The 22,622-nt window shown below is 43.9% G+C and overlaps 2 protein-coding genes across 4 annotated transcripts; one reads left to right on the top strand and one right to left on the bottom strand.

The window, feature by feature from the left end:
- The first annotated feature begins 10,090 nt into the window (after positions 1-10,090).
- LOC123121154 (uncharacterized) lies at positions 10,091-18,322 on the top strand. Of its 3 annotated transcripts, none has more exons than XM_044541082.1 (10): positions 10,091-10,305; positions 10,412-10,623; positions 10,724-10,804; positions 13,400-13,507; positions 14,856-14,942; positions 15,011-15,106; positions 15,181-15,252; positions 17,134-17,214; positions 17,300-17,398; positions 17,920-18,322. In XM_044541082.1, exons 1-10 carry the CDS (start codon positions 10,275-10,277, stop codon positions 18,157-18,159), a joined length of 1,107 nt encoding a protein of 368 aa, XP_044397017.1. In that variant the 5' UTR covers positions 10,091-10,274; the 3' UTR covers positions 18,160-18,322. The 3 variants fall into 3 exon arrangements, with proteins under 3 accessions (XP_044397017.1, XP_044397031.1, XP_044397024.1); XM_044541096.1 differs by having other exon boundaries at positions 17,672-17,947; XM_044541089.1 differs by having other exon boundaries at positions 10,132-10,305; positions 10,415-10,623.
- A 645-nt stretch (positions 18,323-18,967) lies between these two features.
- On the bottom strand, positions 18,968-22,288 carry LOC123121144 (pentatricopeptide repeat-containing protein At5g04780, mitochondrial). Its single transcript, XM_044541073.1, has one exon. It carries the CDS (start codon positions 22,226-22,228, stop codon positions 19,472-19,474), a length of 2,757 nt encoding a protein of 918 aa, XP_044397008.1. The 5' UTR covers positions 22,229-22,288; the 3' UTR covers positions 18,968-19,471.
- Between the last annotated feature and the right edge of the window lie 334 nt (positions 22,289-22,622).

Raw genomic sequence — 22,622 nt, 5'->3', positions numbered from 1 at the left:
TGTTGCACTAGTTCAAGGAGTCGCAAACCCTCTTGTTGGTAAGACAAAGGACAAGGTAACCTAATGCTTTCATGGACATCATCTTGTGTGTGCATCACTTTGTGTCTATGGATATCATTGTTTGTTCCTTGTGGGACTAACCCATGTAGGTATTGAAAGTGTAACTCACTCCAATAGATTGCTCCGAATGATCTACATCAACATTGAGCATCCACATCTTCAACATCTACATGAAGTCATCATCGACAAAACCCAAGGTTAGTTCATCCCTCTTAGGGGGGATCTCACATCTAGGGGGAGCTTTACTCTAAGAATTGAGCTAAAGCAACTCTAATGGTGTGAACACAATGATGCTTTATGTAAAAGTGGTAACCCCACTTGTGCTTAAACGATGAGTATGACCTATGATCAAATGTTCTCATTTGACTCCTAAGTCAATATACTCATATATAGATGACCTAGTCATCGCCAATTGTTTGATAGATGCTAGGATTGGTTGTGCATGCTTGCCACATATTCATTTGCCATTTTATTGTGTGAGCATGTTGGTTGCATATTTTACTCATTCGAGGACATCCACTTGCTGCTTTGATTATTTGGTTTCTTTCCTTTTGCCAAGTGGATGAACAAGAATGCCTAAGAACCTTCTATAGCTATCTATGCTTTTCTTGTCTCAAACTCTATTCATGCTACATCACAAAGTTTGATCAAGTCAGGTTCGAACCACTCTGTGTGAGGAGCACTCGGAGTCCCCGATTCGTCATAGACTTAAACTTCCAAAACCTCTTTGTGCGTTTTAGTCTGACTGATTCATCCTTTTCGGTCACACCGAGATCACTAAGTTGATCTAGGTTTTCAACCTCGGTGCAACCGATTAGAACCTTTCGGTCACACCAAGTTGCAGTAACTGCTTGCAGTTTTGCATCTCGGTGCCACTGAGTTGTTCCACTTGGTCACACCAATAGGGTAAGGCTATATATACTCACGGGTCAAAATTTGGAAATTTTTCCGAAACCCTTCGCCCGCGCATAGCCTGCTCTGCCTCTTCAGGTCTCCGGATCGTCCTCTTCGCCGCCAGCGACCTCCCGCCGCTGGTCTCCGCCGCCGTTAATGGCATTCTGCCCCGCCGTTGCCGCCGTAGCAAGTTCACCGCCGCATTAGGGTATGAACTTGAAACTTTGTGCTATTCTTTAACTCCGATTCCTAGCACATTGCTTTGCCACGATTCCTCCCACGTATGAAATCTTCCTGTCCAGCAAAAGCACTCCGTAGATTAGATTTGATTTGAAAATTTAGGGTTAGGTTTTCGCCGAACTCATCTCGAACCGACCGAGTTGTAGAAATCGGTCTCACCGATTTGGCTTAGGCCATTGCACATGTGATTTTCGGTCTGACCGAGAAATGCAAATCGGTGTGACCGAGATTGATTCTTTGTGAAACCCTAGCAATCTCGGTGCCACCGAACTGTGACTCGGTCTAACCGAGTTCACTAGTTTTGGTTCCAAAAGCTGCTTCGGTATCACCGAGTTTACAAATCGGTAGCTCCGAAATGCTTTCTGTGGAAAACTAAAACTAAGTTTTTGACTCAATTGTTTTGCAAAAACCTCTGTACTTTGTGATGCTCATCCACTCTACCTCATCTATATCTATTCATAGGGTCTGCTGTCAGTGAGTTTGCCTGAAAATGTCTGATCAAAGTGATAGTCAGAACAAGTCAGAGGAACAGGCTCAGTTGAGTGAGGGCACTAGTCCCTCAAGCAGTTATGATGAGGGTAGCAGGAGCACTCCCAGCAACTTGCCAAAGGCAGCTACCAGGACAAGGAAGAAGAAAACCTCAGATTCTGAAGATGAGGATTATGTGGCTGTTGAGGATGAGGCCACTTCTAAGAAGAAGGTGCTGAAAAAGGAGTATGGCACAGCTGCTACCACCAAGCCAGGCATGAACAAGAAGGCACCTGCCAGAAGAGTGCCTACATCCAAACCTAGGAAGGTTGCCACTGGTGAAACCATGAAGTTCACCATTGAGTCTGAAGAAGAAGCTGCTGGCCAAGATAAGAAGAATAAGAGGGTGAGAACTACTACTGCCAAAGTCCTTGGCAAGCCCTCTACGAGGAGAGATTCTGATGAGGAAGAAGAAGAGGAAGAGGATGCTACACCAGCACCCAAAGCTCAAAAGCTCATGGGAGATGCAATCAAGTCAGGGGCTGCTCCATCTAATCCCAAAGCTGCTCCCAAGGCTGCTGCTCCAGCTCCAAAGCCTAAACCCAAGAGGAACACCAGAAATATACCTGCTGCAGAGAAGAACAAGGCCCCAGTGCCTGAAGCTGCTGAAGAAGAAGATGATTCACTTGTTTTGAGGAAGTTGAAGCCCAAGATTCCTAACCACAATGATGCTCATCCAGTAGCTGAAGACATGCACATTAGAAAGGATGCTGGACTGAGATTGTGGAGACAGTCAGATCCATATGCTGTGAGGAGAAGGACAATAGTTGACTACAGATTTCACACAAAGGAGCAACAAGACTTTTATGAGACAATTTTGCTTGACAAGAAGCCCATTGTGTGTGACATGAGATGGATCAACTGGGAGTACATCAAGAAGAATGAAGCTCACTATCCAGGAGTATATGACAGCTTCAAATCATGTGGAGTTGATGAATTTGTTGCCAAGAAGCTCACCAAGTGGAATGATGAGCTCATCATGCAGTTTTACTCCACAACTCACTTCTACCCAGATGGGAAGATCATATGGATGTCTGAAGGTACTAGGTACCAATCCACTGTTGAAGAATGGGCTCAGTTGATCAATGCTCCAAAAGAAACTGAAGATGACTTGGATGTGTATGCTGAGAAGAAGAAAGACCACAACACTATGGCACACATGTATAGAGAGATCCCAGATAAAGCTTTGGAAACTCACAAGCTTGGATATGTACACTACTTGTTGTCTGGTCTGCCTGCAATCAACTGGATCCTTAGGCACACATTGCTACCCAAGTCAGGAGATCACAAGATGACCAGAGGACATGCTATCAACTTGCTGCATTTGTTTGATATAGCTCAAAAATTCAAAGTCATGAGTCTGATTGTGGAAACAATCAAGAGAACAGCAGCTGATCAGAAGAGAAGTTGTGGGTATGCTCCACACATTCAGGAGCTCATCAAATAAAAGATGGGCACAAGCACATATCTTTTGGATAAGGAGCATCTACCCTTATATCCTGAGTTTGAAGATAACACAGTTGAGATGAATGAGGAAGAACCATCATCTGTGCAAGCACATGAGAAGAGAGAGAAGGCAAGGGCAGAGAAAGCTGCAAAGATGCCAACTGCTGAAGAGGCATCTCAAATATTCCTGAAGAGCAAGCAAGATCAGCTTGGCTATTTGATTGCCTCCAACTTGAGGATTGGGAAGGGCTTGGCCACCCTGACTCAAAACCAGGAGAGTTTGGAGAGAATCATTGAGCAGAAGTTCTATGCTTTTGATGTCAAGGTCACTGAGATCCAAACTGCAGTTGAGCAACTTCAGGAGGATGTGGAGGAGAAGAAGGGCAAGTCTACTACAAATGCATTTGCTAGAGTGCCCAGAGGACAGAAATCTGCTGCAGTGCCTGTTCCAGATACTAGAGCTACATCTTCTGCACCAGCTGCCACAGCTTCAGTGCCACCAGCTCCAGCAGCCACTCCACCAGCTCCAGCTACATCAATTGATGCTTCCATCCTTGGAGTCATCTCTACACCACCTCATGAAGACCAAGCCGTAGAGTCGTTTAGCACTATGCATTTTTGAACTTTTTGGTAACTTGTTGCCAAAGAGGGAGAAAAATGTATAGATCATAGGCTTTGAGAGAGAGTGTTGCTTTTGATCTCTCTTGTTTTTGGTGGTTGAACTTCTTTATTGTGGTGTTTGCTTGATACACTATGGCTTGATACACTATGCCTTTTGTGAGATACTTGGATGATCATGTGTTTGATCATATGCTACCTTAATGCTTGTTGGATGATATTATCTCTTATATCCTCATATGATCATTCACTTTGCTTGGTGATGAGTGCATGTGTTCAATGATTATCATTTTGAGCGCTCCACCAAGATGTATGTGACATGAAAGAGTAACCCATGGTCCTAACACATTGTGCATTTGCAGTCCAAAGCAAATTTTAAATAATGCACAAATTTAGGGGGAGCTTTTGCTTATCACATACTTCTCAAAGCGAGGATGTTTTTCAATCTTATTATCATTTGTCGAAGCTTTGATCTATATGTTGTCATCAATTACCAAAAAGGGGGAGATTGAAAGTGCAACTATCCCTGGGTGGTTTTGGTAATTCCTAACAACATATAACTCATTGAGCTAATGCTATTTCAAGATAAATATTTCAGGAAAGCTCAATGATTGGCATGGCATGGATGAGAAAAATGGATCCCTCAAAATGCTAAGGCCAAAAGGATTGGCTCAAGGTCAAAGCACAAGACTCTACATTTTCCATTTTAGTGATCCAAGATCACATTGAGTCCATAGGAAAAGCCAATACTATCAAGAGGGGATGAGGTGTTGCTTAATAAGTTTCTTGCTCAAAATGCTTAGTGATATGCTCCAAAAACCCTCAACTACTTTCTCACATCCACATATGTCCCAAACCAAAAGTCAAACTCGGCCCTACCGAAAACATCTATCCGGCGCCACCGAGTTCTGTTGACATAGCCACAGCCATAAACCCTAGTCTTTCGGTCTCACCGATAGGGATCTCGGTCTCACCGAGATGGGATTGTAATCTCTCTGTTTCCCTTCGTAATGTTTCGGTCAAACCGAGATGAGCGATCGGTCCACCGAGATTGCAATGCAAACTCACTGTTTCCCTTTCGTAACATTTCGGTCCAACCGAGATGAGCGAATCGGTCCCACCGAGTTTGCCTGACCAACCCTCTGTGTGTCTATTACCAAAATCGGTCTCACCGAGATCACGTTATGCCCTAACCCTAACCATATCGGTCCCACCAATCCTAACGGTCACATTATTTACTAAATCGGTCCGATCGAGTTCCACGATTCGGTCCCACCGAGTTTGGTAAGTTGTGTGTAACGGTTAGATTTTGTGTGGAGGTTATATATACCCCTCCACCCACTCTTCATTCGTGGAGAGAGCCATCAGAACATGCCTATGCTTCCAACATACATTTTCTGAGAGAGGACCACCTACACTTGTGTTGAGGTCAAGATATTCCATTCCTACCACATACATCTTGATCTCTAGCCTTCCCCAAGTTGCTTTCCACTCAAATCATCTTTCCACCAAATCCAAATCCTGTGAGAGAGAGTTGAGTGTTGGGGAGACTATCATTTGAAGCACAAGAGCAAGGAGTTTATCATCAACACACTTGTTACTTCTTGGAGAGTGGTGTCTCCTAGATTGGTTAGGTGTCACTTGGGAGCCTCCGACAAGATTGTGGAGTTGAACCAAGGAGTTTGTAAGGGCAAGGAGATCGCCTACTTCATGAAGAACTACCCTAGTGAGGCAAGTCCTTCGTGGGCGACGGCCATGGTGGGATAGTCAAGGTTGCTTCTTCGTGGACTCTTCGTGGGTGGAGCCCTCCGTGGACTCGCGCAACTGTTACCCTTCATGGGTTGAAGTCTCCATCAACGTGGATGTACGATAGCACCACCTATCGGAACCACGGCTAAAAAATTTCCGTGTCAACATTGCGTTTGCTTCCTCAAACTCCTCCCTTTACCTTCATATGCAATTGTTTTACATTTTGCTGCTATACTCTTAGAATTGCATGTGTAGGTTGATTGCTTGACTTGTGCTAAGTTGCTAAAATCTGCCCAGAACTAAAATTGGGAAAAAGGCTAGATTTTTATTTGGTCAAGTAGTCTAATCACCCCCCCCCCTCTAGACATACTTTCGATCCTACAGGTGGTCTTTTTATCAAAAACAAACAAAAACAGCAGGAGCGATGGAGAGATTGAAATGGAGCTTAGGATTCAGGCATGGGGTAGCTGTGAATTGCAATAAAAAGAGTGGGGGTTTGGCATTATGGTGGAGAGAACATGTGGACGTAACAGTGAGGCCTTGGTGCCAATACTACATCGATGCTCAAGTTGTGATGGATGGTGTCACCTTTAGATTCACTGGAATCTATGGGGAGCCATGTGTGGAAAAGAGGTCGAAAACATGGGATGTACTGTGCTACCTCCGGGCACAAGATAATCTACCATGGCTATGTGCGCGTGACTACAATGAAGCTCTTCTCCAGAAAGAGCAGGTGGGTGGTAATCCGAGGTGTTTGAGGCAAATGGAGACTTTCGTCGATTGCTTGTCCGACTGCGGGCTCGCAGATCTAGGCTACTCGGGGTATCCTTTCACCTGGGATAACAAACGTGATGGTAGCGAGAATGTTCAAGTGAGATTGGATCGGGCCACCTGCAATGCTGACTTTGCACAGCTGTTCCCGGCGGTAGAAGTTTTACATGTCATGACCGAGGAATCTGATCACCAGGCGATAGTTGTCAAGGTGCAAGCGGCACTGGCTGCGAAGCACTAGGGAGGGCAACGCCCTTTTGTCTACAAGGCAGCTTGGGTAAGGCACGAGGAATACGAGCCGATGGTGGCAACTGCATGGGCCAATGCTCATGCAACCAATCCCGGGGCTGGTGCACTTGGGGGCGCGTGCAGCCGCATTAAAGCTACGTCCGGGCCATGCATCTTTGAGTCTATAAAGAAACAGATCGCTCATTTGAAGGTGCAACTAGTCGAGGCCAAAGAGAGGGCTGTGTGGTCTGGATACAGACAGGAGGTGAAGGATATAGAGGACCAGTTACACGAACTATATGAACTAGAGGAGATTTATTACAAACAGAGATCGCGGGTGGACTGGCTGATGGAGGGGGACCAAAACACGAAGTATTTTCAGAACCGAGCTTCACACATGAAGAGGAAGAATACGGTCAAAGCTCTCATTAGAGATGACGGGACCAAGTGCACAGATGATGATGGGATGAGGAAGTTGGCGGCTCAGTTCTACGCACATCTCTTCACTTCGGAGGGCTCGCGGGATGCGGAGAGAGTGCTTTGGCATATAGATGTGGTTGTTACAAAAACGATGAATGCCAAGCTGTGTGAACCGTTCACCGATGAGGAAATCGAGACAACCCTCTTCCAGATGGGTCCCACAAAGGCGCCGGGGCCGGACGGGCTCCCGACCATGTTCTACCAAAAACGTCGGGCTCTATTAAAGGAGGATGTGTGTGAGGCGATCCGCGAGTTTCTTGCTGGTCAGGCACCCCCGACGGGGTTTAATGACACAATCATAGTGATGATTCCGAAAGTAAGCTCATCGGAGCTACTCTCGTAGTTTCGTCCTATTAGTCTATGCAATGTCCTATATAAGATTGCCGCGAAAGCACTGGCTAACCGGCTAAAGAGGGTTTTACCTTTTATGATCTCAGAAGAACAAAGTGCATTCGTCCCTGGCAGATTAATTATGGACAATGTCCTGGTGGCCTATGAATGTGTGCATGCGATCAGAAAGAGAAAGCGAAAGAAGCCCTTGTGCGATGTGAAGCTAGACATGATGAAGGCCTACGATCGAGTGGAGTGGGATTTCCTGGAGCAAATGATGCTAAAAATGGGCTTCTCTAGTCACTGGACATAGATGATCATGAGATGTGTTAGATCAGCATCTTTTTCTGTTAAGCTAAATGGTGGTCTCTCCTACGGCTTTCTCCCTTCTCGTGGGCTTAGGCAAGGGGATCCCCTCTCCTCATATCTTTTCCTTTTTTGTGTGGAGGGATTTTCAGCAATGCTTAAGACTGCACAGAGACAGAAGGATATAAAGGGGGTGGCGTTTGGGAGTGGGGAACTGATTGTCACTCATCTCTTGTTTGCAGATGATAGTGTGGTGTTCCTTGAGGGCTGCACAGAAAACTTTTATGCACTCCGACTCATTTTGCAGGACTATGAAGCGGCCTCAGGATAGAAAGTAAATCTTCAAAAATCTGCTATCTTTTTTGGTAAAGGTATCTCAGAGGCAAGCAAACAGGGGCTACAACAGGTTAGTGGCATTTCAGCGGAAGCACTTAGCGAGAGGTACCTAGGGCTTCTAACTATCATTGGCAAATCAAAGGATGGAACCTTCAGATATGTCAAGGAGTGTGCAAGAGGAAAAGTGACCAGATGGAAGGGACAAGGATTGTCCAAAACAGTCAGAGAGGTGCTAGTGAAGTCAGGCCTCCAGTCAACACCGACTTTTACCATGAGTTGCTTCCAACTCACAAAGAAAATGTGCGGGAATCTGTCATCTATCTCATCAAATTTTTGGTGGGGGGAAGCGAATGGAAAGAAGAAAGTGCATTGGATCGCCTGGGATAAAATGTGCACGAGGAAACATGACGGAGGGCTTGGCTTTTGTGACCCTGAAGCTTTCAACCAAGCCATGCTCGCAAAGCAAGCCTGGCGAATTTTACAGGAACCGGAGACATTATGTGCCCGCTTTTTAAAAGCAAGATATTTTGTGGAGGGGTCCATAATCAATGCAACGTGCCCGAGTGGTGGATCATTCACATTCAGAAGCATAATACATGGGAGGGATCTGCTGGTAGATGGACTTATTTGGAGAATTGGGGATGGCTCTAAAATAAAAGTGCATCATGACAATTGGATACAAAGGACTGGAAGTCTAAGGCCACTGGGCCAAACATATATCCATGGGATAATGCGAGTGTGTGACTTGCTAAGCGAGCATGGCAGCGCATGGGATCTTGAGAAGGTGTACGCAATGTTCTCCCCGGACGAAGCTGAGGAGGTCACCCGGATCCCAATTGGTGGACCGTCTATGGAGGATTACCTTGCATGGAACTATACCAAAAATGGGGTGTTTACTGTAAAGTCTGCCTACCACCTGCGGATGCAACAGAAACGACTCAAAGCAGGCCGACCGGAAGCCTCATCCTCGGTTCAGGATGACAAGTCATGGATGTGCTTGTGGGACACCGTCGCACCAGGCAAGGTTAAAACGCACATGTGGCGTCTGATACGGAATGGCCTTGTGGTGGGGGTTGAGCTCCAAAGGAGGAAGATCAAGGAAGGTGTGTTTTGCGTAGCTTGTGGCAGAGAAGAATCGAACTACCATAGATTTTGGGGCTGTTTTCACTCATTGAAATTCTGGAAGATCATGCATTCGGAATTGGGGGTGCCAGTGGCGATCCCACCGCAGTCAGCTGGCCCTCAGAGTGCATTATCGAGGTGGCTCTTGTCTTGGTCTCTTGTCTTGGTTTGCGGATGCATCAGACGATGAGAGGGCAGCCATGGTTCAGGGGGTGTACGCGCTTTGGCTTGCCCGAAACAACGCTAGAGATGGGCAGAGAATTGAAGATGCAGACACGATTGCGAGAAGGGTCTTCCACCTTATGGGCGAGCGGCAATCCATCCATGGTTGCAAGAGCAAACAAAGTAGCCCAGACCCATGTGAGAAATGGAGACCGCCTGCCGAGGAATGGGTGAAAGCTAATGTGGATGCATCAATATCCAGAGTTGGGGATGTGGGGGGAGCGGGCATTGTTCTTCGGAACCATGAGGGTGCCTTTTTGGGCGGAGCTTGTCATATTTTACTGAGGTGTAAGGAACCAGCAATGGCAGAACTTCATGTTTGTAAAAGAGCTGTGCAACTAGCCGATGAGCTCAATATACCTAATCTGCATGTGGAGATGGACTGCCGCGAGATCGTGTGCAAGTTGCAGAGCAAGGAGAAGGACTTGTCCTCGCTGGGACCGGTCATTGAAGAAGTTAAGCAGATGTTGGCAACGAGGGGGAGCTGGAGGGTTACTTGGGCTCGGCGTACAGCAAATAAAGCAGCACACTTGTTAGCTAGAGAGGGTGTGCTGAATAATTTTTGTAAGGTCTGGATGAAGGCTCCGCCTGACTGTATTTTGCATGTAGTTGCAGACGAAATCCCAGCTTGGGAAGCTTAAATAAAGTTGAACTAAGTTTCAAAAAAAAAGTGCGACAAGTAATTCGGAACGGAGGGAGTACGTTTTTTTAGTGTTTTTTTTAAGGTTTAGTGTTTTTTTTTTTTTTACCGAAGCGGGACTCGGTTAAGAGATGATTTCTTATGTTTACCCTAGCTCGTGTAAAGCCGCCCAGATTCCAATGCTCACCCGACTCACGCCGGCCAAACCAGGCACAAGAAGGGCGCCTGCCCGGGAAGCAGTGTTTAGAGACCGACATCACCGCCGGCTCGACTCGGAGACGATTCGGAGGGGTGGCAAAAGAGGATGGTTGGCCTGGAGGGTTCTGCATTAGATGGTAAATCCCCTTCAGCTCCTCTACTTGCCCATTCGAATTTGTTGATTTTTATTGGTCGAATTGATTCATTCCCCTTTATTGTGGTTGTGTTGTGCTTCTTATGCAGAAGAAAGGATGGACCGCCACGGGTTGAGTGATACTGGAGGGCTTTCTTGTGTGGGTGGCGTATCGTTGCTCGCACCGGGAACTGCCTTCTCTACTGATTTTAGTATTCTTCAGGAGCTCCGCACAGAGAAGTTATTTCGAGAATATTTGGAGTACCGTGAGGATTCATTCAATTGGGCGGCAGAAGAACTGGTTGCATCATGCAATTCACCTGTATGCACGGATCATTGGATTGCTATTTCAGCAAATCTTCATTCACCGTCCCCTCAGATGCTTGGAAATTGTTGGTATCTATAATCCTCTCTGTGTGCAGGTTGATTTGTTTCTCCAGACTGTGCCTGATGAGAGGCTTTTTCAAGAGCACTTTTTCAATTTTGTGTCGTTACGTGAACAGGTACTGAAATAATCCTCGGTTTCGTGACCCACTTGTCTTTTTTGGTTTATTATTGCTGTCTTCTGTACCTCCTTCTTTGTTGCAGTTTTCTCCTTGTTTTTAGTACATGTGATCCTTACTACTATAATGATTTTGGTACTATTTATCCTATATTGATCTTAGATACCAATGTATTAATACATATTTGTGACTTTCCATCAGAATGCGTAGATGTTTGTTTTCTCATAAAAGATGTGGAGGGTTAAATGATTTTGAGCATGCTTGGTTTGATGCCTAATGGGTTCGTTACCAAGTTGTCTTGCCGATCTCACATAAAGTTGCCATTTTTTGGCTTGCCAACACATTGGCTAGCAAAATATTGGTAGCAAACCAAGCACACCCTTTGTGATAGGGCACCTAGTACATTTGGAATGTCGCCAGCAAAAATGGTTATACTGAATATGGGTTCATTTGGGCAGATGATCTGCTGGAAGTTCATATATTGGCAAGCCAAAGTTTGGTACCCTATCATACCCTTTGTTACAGCCTTATAGGGCACCTCTACATTTATCATGCAGACTGCAAATTATTCTTCATTTTTGAGATAATTCTAGAAGTCAACCCAAATATCACCCCCCCCCCCCCCCCCAACACACACACAACCGGTCGCAATATCGCCCCTCCTTGTTTAACCGGTTTTGATGTGTTTCCACTCAGGTTCTATCCTAGTCAGAACTACCACATCATTATTTTCTCTCTCATCTCTGCCATGTCACCATTTCTCTATCCTTGTAGCTGAAACAAAAATAGCAGGTTTCTGTCAAATGTCAAAACGCATGACCATTTTAGCCAAAATTCCACCAGATTGTCACTACATTATTTCTAATTTACTAAAATGTTTTTCAAAATTTATACCAGAATGTTCAATGAATTATTCTTGATTTACTGGAATTTTTCAGTTTTTTTCAGTGAAGTCCGAATTTTGAACCCAAAAATTGAAATATGAAACTAAATAAGCAAGTTTCATTCAAACTGTAAGCCAATTTAGCTGAAATTATACCAGAGTGGTAATTGAATTATTCCCGATTTACTGGAATTACTTCAATGTTTTCTAACAATTTGTATTTTTCCCACTTTCTAGATTTGTGAGCATTTCGATAGCCTAATGGTAGTACGTTGTAGGTTTTTTGGCAGTACTTCGGCATAACAGGAACCATATCAATCAATATACATATTACTCACATTCTAGTTCCTCATCCAATCCATAATGTTCACAAGGTCTTAATGGTCTCACATAATGGAAAAAAACAACAAATTGGGCACACATGATCCATATGGTTCACGACAATGTAGAGCTAGGAGTTTGGGACACAACAGCACGAATGGAACATAGTTCGACAATAGCCAATGGTCTGGCATATCACAACACTAAAGCATCACAAGTTCACAAATAATCATCTAGAGCCCTAAAAGCCTGCCTAGCCTTCCGTGCTACTGTGCTCCTTTCTTCCCAGTAGGTTGGTTTGTTGATTGCCGTGCATTTCTAGATGACACATGCAAAGTAATACTTGATCTTTTTTGAGACCCTTGCACCAAACCCCGCACATTCACAATATTTCCGGAGGTTTTGTTATGGATACCCTTGTTAGACGCTCTCTTAGAAGTTGATTGTCCGGATTGTGTACATGCATCTCTTCCTACCAGCTGCCGTGCTTTCATGGGAAGGCTACAAAACATTGGTCAAGTTCAGCTACAAGAGTTCAAAAATTCGTTGACAAAAGTGTGAGCTTACCATGGAAGTTGCAACTCGTGGTTGTGGTTACCATTCTTGGTTGTGTGGATGATGTAGCTTGGGAGAGTGTTGATGGTGCAGCCCGAGGCTGTAATACATGTTACAAATATCGTAGTTCATAATACAAGAATGTAAATTAAAGAATATTGAGAACTCATCACATTAGGTGTAGCCTGGGAGAGTGTGGGTGGTGCAGCTGATTGCACTTAATGCATTTAATAGTTGTGTTGTAATTCATAATACATGAATAGTTAATTTTTAAAATAATGAGAGCTCATGTTAGTTGTTGGAGTTGTGCTTCTGCCTCCATTATGTCCTATTTGGTTGCACTTCCCACACAACTCAGCAATAAGAGAGAATATGCACAAACCATCTCAGACGATGTTGGACAAGCTTCTCCGCAATTGGTTCTACCCCAGCTCAGCAATAAGAGAGAATAATTCCTCCTTCCATTTTCTGTTCCTAAGATTACTCTTAGAGAAAATTTATGAGACTTCATGTTTTTATTTTGGATAAAGACATGCCCCTAGTTACTAGAAGAACAAGTGAAGGAATAGAACATTGTGCATTACGTCACTTACTTTTCTGCATTTAGGCTGAAATGGAAAGTTGTAGACATAGGTCGTGCGTGGAAACATGAGAAAGATTTAAATTTTCTACATTTGAGCACTAGCTCTTTCAAATTGAGGAGGGAGAATTAGTGATTGGTTTGGGACTATCTGTAAATTGCAAAGGGCTTTAATTTCTAAATCTGTTTCGAAGAGAAGTTTGGTTCTTTTCTAATCATTTTCTATTCTGTACTGAATGGAACCTTCATCTTGCAGTATTCTGTGGTTGTTGATGATGCTGATGGAAGTAAAGAAAGTTTGGCTGATGATGGATCACCACGTTTCTCGACTGAGGCTGAGATCAAACTTATCCGCCGTAAGAATGTATGTGTTTGCAGCAGAATTTTGTTCCTTTTGCACCTGCTTGTTGCCTGCTGGGTGCTTGAGATGTATAATTGTCTGTTGCTATCACTACATTAAATATGTTGTCACGATTATATGAAGTCGGCACAAATATGTGGCATGCTTCTTGAACTTGTACATATAACATACATGTGAGGGCCCTGCCTAAACTTCTAATTTCTGGCGTCATGATATTTATTTGCAAATCTATGTGAGCATATGTGCTAAGCACTCATCTTATTGAATGATTGGTAATAACTGTTTCGATTATTAACTCTCTCTCTCTCTCTCTCTCTCTCTCTCTCTCTGGTGTATTTATGATTTACAAATAATTACTCTTAAACTTGAAGTTCGCATAAAATTCTAACTGACCATGAAGCCACATGGATTTGTATCATTATCCACATGAATACGTCGGCAGGCGGATAATTCCATCTCCTATAGTGGATTGCCTGTGGCACATGCATGCGCATACAAATAGACAACCTGGCCACTGAATCCCCCCGAAGTGAAGGTGGTTCAATCTACTGGCGCCACAACCAACTCAGTCGTAGTCACAAAATATATGCTTGCATCAGGTGCCGCTGGGCCTTCTGTTCTGGTGTCTCTCTCTAAGCGCTTTGCCATGACTGAGGGATCTGCAATAAAACTGATCCATGTGGTGTTGTTAATGAGGCACCATCGTTTTTACTTTGGTAGCTCATTTGCTAGGCATTAGAGAAAGATGAACTCAAAGATTGGTGTTTTGAAATTTGCCTCCAAAGAGTGGCTGCCATAAAATGCCGCTGGCTACAGAAAATAACATAGACAGTGGTATTAATACTAGTAGTAATAATGGTAGTAGTGGGTTGTTTTCATCCCATGTGATGGTTGTTTGATTTTGACTTTGCATATCAACAAGATAATATTTCTCGTTACTGTGGAACGTAACTGATCATATTGGCGTTAAAGTTAAGTTCACCATGCTAATGAAAATTTGCCTGTTCCTTCATATCATCATTTCATTGGCGCTAAGCTTGATCTTTTCCTTTCATTGTTACTATCTGCCAGGTCAAGTGTTCCGTGTAACATCATATGCCAGATTCTGTTTCAGCATATTCTTCTGTAATGATTTTACTGTGTTGAACCATTTATTCTGCAGATGATCAGTGTTTCAGTTCTGGATCATTCAAATATTCTGTTACATTCAGTTCTTAATTTCTTGTGGAATTAACTTTGCACATCTGACCTTTTGCTCGTAGAGAGATTAGATTATAATATGAATCTGTTATGTCCTAAGAATCTGTGTTGTTGTTCCAATTCTTTTGCCTTTCAAATATCTTTTTTACAGCACAAAGATTCTCTTATGAAAAGATTGCATGGTGTTCGAAGATATTATGCATACTGCAAAGCCCTTCTGCAACTTGATTTTATCAAGGTACATGTCAGTTTTATCATTTTTGCTTCCTCGATTGAACTTGTTGATTCAGTTTGAACATTTTGCAGTGGAATAGTAATCCTGAAGAAGTTTTAAAACGGATCAAAGAGTCAACTAGATGGTCTGATGTGCTGAATGATTATGAGCTACAACGTGGTCTAGAGGTTATTGTTGCCTTTTTCTTATTGTGAACGCACTGCCAATTTATTCAAGTTATATAGTTATTCTCTTTTAACAGGGTCATATGAAATTTTTAAGGATGCATGTGAGTAAATTGGACAAAACTTCCACAAGCAGCAGCATGACTGAGGTTAGATTAGCATTAATTTTTGTCTTGATAATTACAGTATCAGGACATACATCTTGATGAAGTTCTAAATTAAAATAAACTGAAAATTATGCTGTTCCATTCTGCACACTTGAACATAAGTATTTCCACATAACGTTCACCTTTACCCATAAAGGTTGGTGGCCTGATACAGTTATAGAGTCTCCACCGGTGCCATGGAGGTCCTGGTATTGTGCCAGAATTTTCCTTCCCCAAATCCCATCCCCTGTGGGATCTTTCAGCGCTGGTTATGGCTTAAGTGTTAGTGTCTCCCAGAAAAAATGTAATGACTGGAGCAACATTTGGTTCATGAATATCTGAATCTAGAAATAATAATTGAAAACAAAGCAACCCAATTGTAATAAATATGTGATGATGGGTGAACTGTAAGCATAGTTCAGACAAACCACTAAATTTAAATTGGTCTTTCCTTGATTTGGTTCTCTTTCCCCAAAAGACCAAGTCTAGACTATGAAATGGCAATTGATTCACAAATACCTGAATCGGTCTTACGAGAAAGAGAGAAATAGAAGTTAAAGGAGCATGTGATGTTGAAGCACGGATATATCAAATGGGCTTGAAGCACGAGTTGGCCATTGATGTTGACCACAACACTAGCTGTGAGCAAAAGATTACCCAAATTTAGATACCCTAAGCCCTAAATTCTGGTGTATATGTATTGGTAAAAGGTTGTGCATGTGTTAGAGGAGGTATTTGCAAAGGTTATGAATATAGCAGGCATGTTTCTAGCATGGTCTAAATAATTGTAGTGACATAATATGTCTATTTATGGGAACAAATACTGAACAGCCCATGTATTATTTTTCAGATATGAATTAAAAGCTTTGGGATCTTATGCCTGCTATGTGCATAAACTGTGTTTGAAAGTCTGTTATACCAAATATTGTCCAAGTGGCTTTAAATCTTCACAAGTTTCATGTTGGCTTTATGTTTTCAAAATGTCAAATTAGATATTCCTCTCCAACAATTATGTTTTCTGGTGAGACCGACCATCAAGAACATTTTTGTGTTACTCTTTCTTGGAAGTTTAGTTGAAATACCAAATTTCATGGATTTTGATTATGTTATTCCAATTTTGTTCAAAAGTTTGGAAAAAAGACCATTTTCGAAAACCTTCGCTCACTGCCAGCCTTGTGGCTAACATGACCCTTTGTGTGGAAAAATTAACGGCAAGCCAGGTTTCATTTATCAAGATCTTACATACTACCTCTGTGTGGGTTTATTAGTCCCTTGCGTATTTTTGGTCCCCTTAGCATTTTGGGTCAAGTTTGACCATAAATTTTACTAATGAAATACTCCCTCCGTTCCAAAATAGATGACCCAACTTTGTACAAAGTTAGTACGAAGTTGGGTCATCTATTTTGGAACGGAGGGAGTATATGTTATATTTAGCAAAAATAGTATCATTGGGAAGTACTTTCAAATATGAATCTAACAATATAAGTTTTGTAACATATCACTTATATTTCGCTAGTCAAATATACGGTCAAAGTATGACCCAAAATACGAAGGGGGACTAATAGACCTGGACGGAGGGAGTACAACCTAAAGAGCAAAACCACATGGCCATCAGTGCTGTCATTTGAGGTTTCTCTTGATTTTCAACTTTGTATCCAAATTTAAAAAATTCAACGCTTGAGGTTCTATTTCCAATGGAGTGGCTGGTTCTATTTTGTTGCAAAAATGTTACTCCCTCCGTCCTATAATATAAGATGTTATTATAACCAATGTACTCATATATTGGCTGTAATAACATCTTATATTACAGGACGGACGGAGTACTTGCATTTTGTGGCCTGTTAGGTTTTACACTTTGTCTTCCATCTTTTTTCAAATTTGCAGTTTGATAAGGTAGCTTTGGAGGAGGACATCAACTCTCGTATGAGTTCAGAATTAGAGAAGCATCTACAATTCCCTGACGAGGCAAGTCTCATGCTGAATTGCATCTTCCTTAACCTAGTTATCTTGTAGCTGGACCTTACACTTCCTTTTTTGCCATAATTTGTAGTTGCTCATGCGAGAATATTTCAATCGTGTGAAAATAAGGAACCTTGCCAGGGAGTGTTGTATTCAAGCAAAGAAGACTGGAGTCATTCTTGTCGAAGAGGTCAGTTTTCTATTTTTGGCATTCACATTTGGAAACTAGAATGTGCATGAGTTAGTGAAATAAATCGGACCCTGTATATCTGTGAACCCTTCTATCACGATGATTAGTTCGTAAAGGCGCATTCTTATTTTGACCTGTTATTTGCAAATTCTCTTGCATCACATGTGCACTCTGTCCTCCTCTCATTTTGACATGTTCTCTTTATTGTTTTAGCACTATGTTAGGTGTTTATGTTTTGCATGTTTGTTGACTTTTGGGACATCTTCCTGCCAGACAACAAGAGCAACAAAGCCTTTTAGTCGCAAACAAGCAGCCGGGGTAGGCTAGAGCTGAAACCCATAAGATCTCGAAACTTCCACGCACCGCTGTCCATGGCTAGTTCTTTGGTGATATTCCAGTCCTTCATATCTCTCTTAAGGGACTCCTGCCAGAAAATTAGTAAAATCAAATGGGTTTGCGGCTGTTTGGCAGGGCCTGTGAGTATTCAAATGAATCATATAATCCTTTATTTTCAATTGCAGTTTCTACCCGTACGAAATTTGGAAGAACAGATGTTACCCAAAAGTTGGCCCCAGAATTTTGGACAACAGCTGTTACCCAGAAATTTGCCCCAGATGAAAAAGAGAGTTAAGCAGTCACTTGACTCAACCAGGGCTTACCTGCATCCACAGGGCGCTACTCGTGCTAGGGCTTTGAAGTATGTGGTTGGTGCAGTTTCTCTTGCTTGTATCATCATGGCTGGCCAACGCGAGAGTAAGTAAGACTGTCAACTGCATCCATGGTTGGCCTTTGCCCGCAAAAAAAAAAAAACATGGTTGGCCTTTGGATACAGTAATTTGTGTATAAATAATGTTGTACTCGTGTTTGAAGCATGTTTGTCCTACTATGCATTACGGATGATATTTAACATGTGGTATTTGTTCATCTGTTGAGCCGTTTGTTTATCAAAAAGTTCCATTGACCACTATCTTGATGGTGTCAGCGCGAGCGGGCGGAGCCCCGACCATAGTTGAAATAGGTGTCCGTCTCTAGCTCCTGCACCAGTCTCATTGTCGCCCAACGTGATGGAGTCGGACCGGAGACACCTGTATTTTTTTTTTGTCAAAAAACTGAGTCTATTATCCAGAAGGCTAAGCTCAGGCCCTTCTCTAGCATGGTTAGGAAATAAGCCTTTTTTGTTTTTTAGTAAATAGATTTGGTGCTTATTGTAAGAGAAAATTAAACTGTAAACATATTTTGGGGAATGAGGTTTAGCCAGGGATAGTGGCCTCGAACCACTAAAGAATGTATACCTGCCCGAAAAATGGTGCCGAAGAATGGTGTTTCAGATGTTCTGTCCGTTCTCTCTCCGTCTCTTAACCGGTAGAGATAGCAGCAAGCTAATAATCTCAACTACTAGCAAATAACACCGATAGACGCTGAAGAGAGAATAAGATAGAAAACCAGGAAACCATTATTCACCATATCATGCATGCACGATTAGCTCCGACCTGCATGAAAGAACTGCACCATGCGACACCCCACAGCTCTGACACTCGTCACAACTGCAGCATGCAAGAACAATCGATCTTCAACAAAGTTGGCTGATTCCAAGCAGCCTAACATTTCGATTCATATGGCTAGTCACTACAATCCTTGAACTACAAATCTACTCCCTCTATCCCATAATATAAGAACGTTTTTGACACTACACTAAGTCAAAACGTTCTTACATTATGGGATGGAGGGAGTATGTCATACAAATGCTTACATAACAGACGCAATCACCAACAACCCATCAGCAGTATGAACCACCCATGAAGTTCATGTACACTTGCTGGATATCCGCAGAATACTTTTTTTTTTCACTTCCTTCAACATGCAGCAACATAATTCTGGCCAAACTTGTCCCCTCAGATCTTGGCAAGAGCTCTGGGCTTTCAACCTCCCCTGAAGCACACCATATTTGCAGCCCAGGGGAGGGGTTAAAGATGCCCCCCTTTTTCTGGCAGTTTCATTGGTTGCCCCCATCACATATTGCTTTAATTTTCCATGGCATATGAGCCAGCATTCACGTCGGACCGACTCTTTCATCTACCACATGTCCCCACAGCTGCACGAGCCATCGCTGAAGTGGTGATAGGTGCAACCATCTGAAATCAGTATCTCCCGCTTCTTATCCCTTGAGATGAACTTGATTGAGGAATGGCATTCCTTGCACATTCGGAAATTCTTCGAGACCCGTATCGGCTCATGGGCACGCATGGAAATAAGTCCATAGCACACAGCAATCCGCTCGGTGTGGTGGCACGACAATGGATCAACTTGTACATTGCAATAGGGCTCATCGTCTTGAGGAGCATACCCAGACTCTGCCATCCTACTAGCCAAGTCCTTCCATGTACTCAAAATATCCTCAAATGCTGGATGGGACAAATCTCCAGCCTCAAACGAATCCACACTTTTGCCAAGATATAGCCAGCTACACTGGCTCTCAACGTGCAACCCGTGCTCTGTCATGGCATCTCTTACAGATTCAGTGGAATCCCAAAAGCCGCTGTTCGCATATATATTGGAAAGCAACATGTAGTTTGAAGCATTATTTGGTTCAAGCTCGAAAAGAGCTTTTGCAGCCTTAGCCGCAACGTCCAAATCTGAGTGAAGCTTACAAGCTTTGAGAACAGTAGACCATAGGCATGCATCCGGCTCAACTGGCATCTTCTGGATAAGTTCTAGTGACTCCTCCAATAAACCAGCTGTTCCCATGATGTCAACCATGCAAGTGTAGTGTTTTAAACTTGGTTTTATGCCATACAAATCTTCCATACTGTAGAAATAGCTCCGAGCTTCCACCATGGAACCTTCTTGCTTACAAGCTGAAAGAAGTAAGATGAAAGTAACAGGATCTGGCCGAGTTCTAGATTGTTCAAGTATTTCAAACAATCTTTTAACATCTCTAGGCATCCTATGAAGCAAGTAGCAACTCATCATTGCATTCCATACTGCTACATCCTTTTCAACACTGCGCTCAAAAGCCAGTCTAGCATCCTCAATCTTACCACATTTCCCATACATATCTATTAGCGCACTTGCAAGAGTGACTGGATAACCATCAGGCCAGTTTTTCTGTATGAAACCATGCAGTTCGCTCCCATACCCTGATGCCATCGTCATACCAGAAGACAAAAGCGCTATCTGCACTGTAACCAAGTTAGGAAGTAAATTAGACTCGAGCATTTCACAGAATAGTTTCAAAACAACTTCTGGCTTCCTATTATGCTTGTAAGCTGCTAGCAGACTGTTCCATGTGACAACATTCTTATTACTGATTCCCTGGAAGACATTAGCAGCAGATACCATATCACCAGTTTTACCATAAAGGTCAACCAATTTGCTGGAAACAAATATGTTTGACGTCAGACCATTCCTTAGAGCATAGCAGTGTACTTCCTTCCCGAGACGATCTAACTTGAGGTCTGTCAACAGTGAGAGGACACTAGTAACTGTAGTACCATTTGGTTGGATGGGGTTGCTATTATCCAGAAATGTCCAACGCTTTGCATCTCCGCTGTTTAGGAGCTGCATGTATCTGAAAACTTCCAGTGCATCAGCACAGAGGCCAAACTGATGCAAACCGGATATTAAAGCATTCATTGATACCACATTAGGCTTCAAGCTGACATTCATCATGCCTGACAACAATTCATTTGCTAGTTCTTTCTGACCTGCTCTAGCATATGCAGCGATGAAATTGTTATATGTGACAGTGTCAGGCTTCAATCCATCCTGCTGCATCAAGTTAAAGGCTTCACACGCTTTGTCCATCCTCCCATCACTGATATATGATTGAATCAACTCATTCCATACAGTGACATTCCTCTCCCCATCAATGGCGGCGAACACACTTGTCGCATAAGCAAACTCTCTGCACTCGGAGTACATGCCAATCAAAGAAGAACCAATGTAGACATTTAATTTGATACCACAACGTACAGCATAAGAATGCAGCTGCTTTCCAAGGCCCAGTGCCATCAAGCCAGTGCAAGCAGGGAGTATACTAGCAATAGTGACTGCATCGGGCATCTCAGTCTCGCACATCTCCAGGAAGATGCCCAAAGCCTCATCATAGCGCGCATTCTGCACACAGCCAGAGATGATGCAGTTCCAAGAACTGACCCGTGGCTTGACACCCCTCAGTCGCATTTCGTCGAATAGATCGAGCGCAGCACCAATATCACCATTTCTCGCGAAGCCGGAGACGAGGGTGTTCCACGAAATCACGTCAGGCCGCACGCCACTGGCCTGCATCGATTCAAACAGCTGGAAGGCCTCGCCCAGCTCCCCGGCGTTGGCGTAGGCGCCCACGAGAGCGGTCCATGCCACGACGTCGCGTTCGGGGAGCGACGCGAACGCTGCGCGCGCGGCGCGGACGTCCCCGAGCGCCGCGTACATGGCGACGACAGCGTTCCCTACCACGGCGTCGTCGGCGAGCGCGGGCCCGCCCTTGGAGGCGAGCGCGTGCGCTGCGGCGGCAAGGCGGGGCGCGTCCGCGCCGGCGCAGGCCCGGAGCACCTGCGGGAGGAGGAACCTGTCGGGCGCGGCCCCGGCGGCGCGCATGGCCGCAAACGCCTCGCATGCCGCGCCCCAGCGCCGCGCCCGCACGCAGGCGCCTATCTCCCGCGCGTACGCCGCGGCCTCGTGTCTCGCGCGCTGCACCGGGGCATGCCGCCTCCGGGATGCCCCGTCCGGCACCCGTTGCTCGTGGGTCGGTGCCTGTAGTGAGCAGCGCGGCGATAAGACGCCGCGGGGAGTAGGAGGCAGAGACGGGGACGGCAGCATGGCGGTCGCCATTTTTTTATGGCGTCAGTAGTGCTGCGGTCGGTCCGGCATTTCCAACTGGTAATGGTAAGGAGGAGAGAGAATCTGTGCTTGTGGACCATGGGATTTGGACCTTCTGGGCTGAAATAGCAAACTCAAAGAAGTATTACTGGGCTCACACGCTCTAACCAACTGAGCTATTCCAGCTATGGTGGTGTTTTTATGTTTAGAACATTTGATACTTGAGATATTTTAGTTTCGCATAATTTCCAAAGTTTACCATTCAGCATCAACGATATAGACACAAGCAATGCGGTGGCTTTTTTCAGAGTTCATGGCTCTCCCGAAGTCTATGGGATTGTATTCGATACCTTTGATATTTATAAGATTTAGATTTCATTTTTGACGATTTGGCTTGATGGGCTTT

The sequence above is a fragment of the Triticum aestivum genome, chromosome 1B (assembly GCF_018294505.1).
Source record: "Triticum aestivum cultivar Chinese Spring chromosome 1B, IWGSC CS RefSeq v2.1, whole genome shotgun sequence".
Classification (NCBI taxonomy): Eukaryota; Viridiplantae; Streptophyta; class Magnoliopsida; order Poales; family Poaceae; genus Triticum; species Triticum aestivum.
The sequence above is the reverse complement of the archived record's forward strand: the minus strand, read 5'-3'. Positions and strand labels throughout refer to the sequence as shown.

Bases quoted from the DNA above. Each gene is read 5' to 3' on its own strand.
- LOC123121154 (XM_044541082.1), top strand. From the start codon at position 10,275: ATGGTTGGCCTGGAGGGTTCTGCATTAGATG. The intron at 10,306-10,411 runs GTAAATCCCCTT...CTTCTTATGCAG, and splicing joins GGAGGGTTCTGCATTAGATG to AAGAAAGGATGGACCGCCAC. The intron at 14,943-15,010 runs GTACATGTCAGT...AACATTTTGCAG, and splicing joins TGCAACTTGATTTTATCAAG to TGGAATAGTAATCCTGAAGA.
- LOC123121144 (XM_044541073.1), bottom strand. From the start codon at position 22,228: ATGGCGACCGCCATGCTGCCGTCCCCGTCTCTGCCTCCTACTCCCCGC.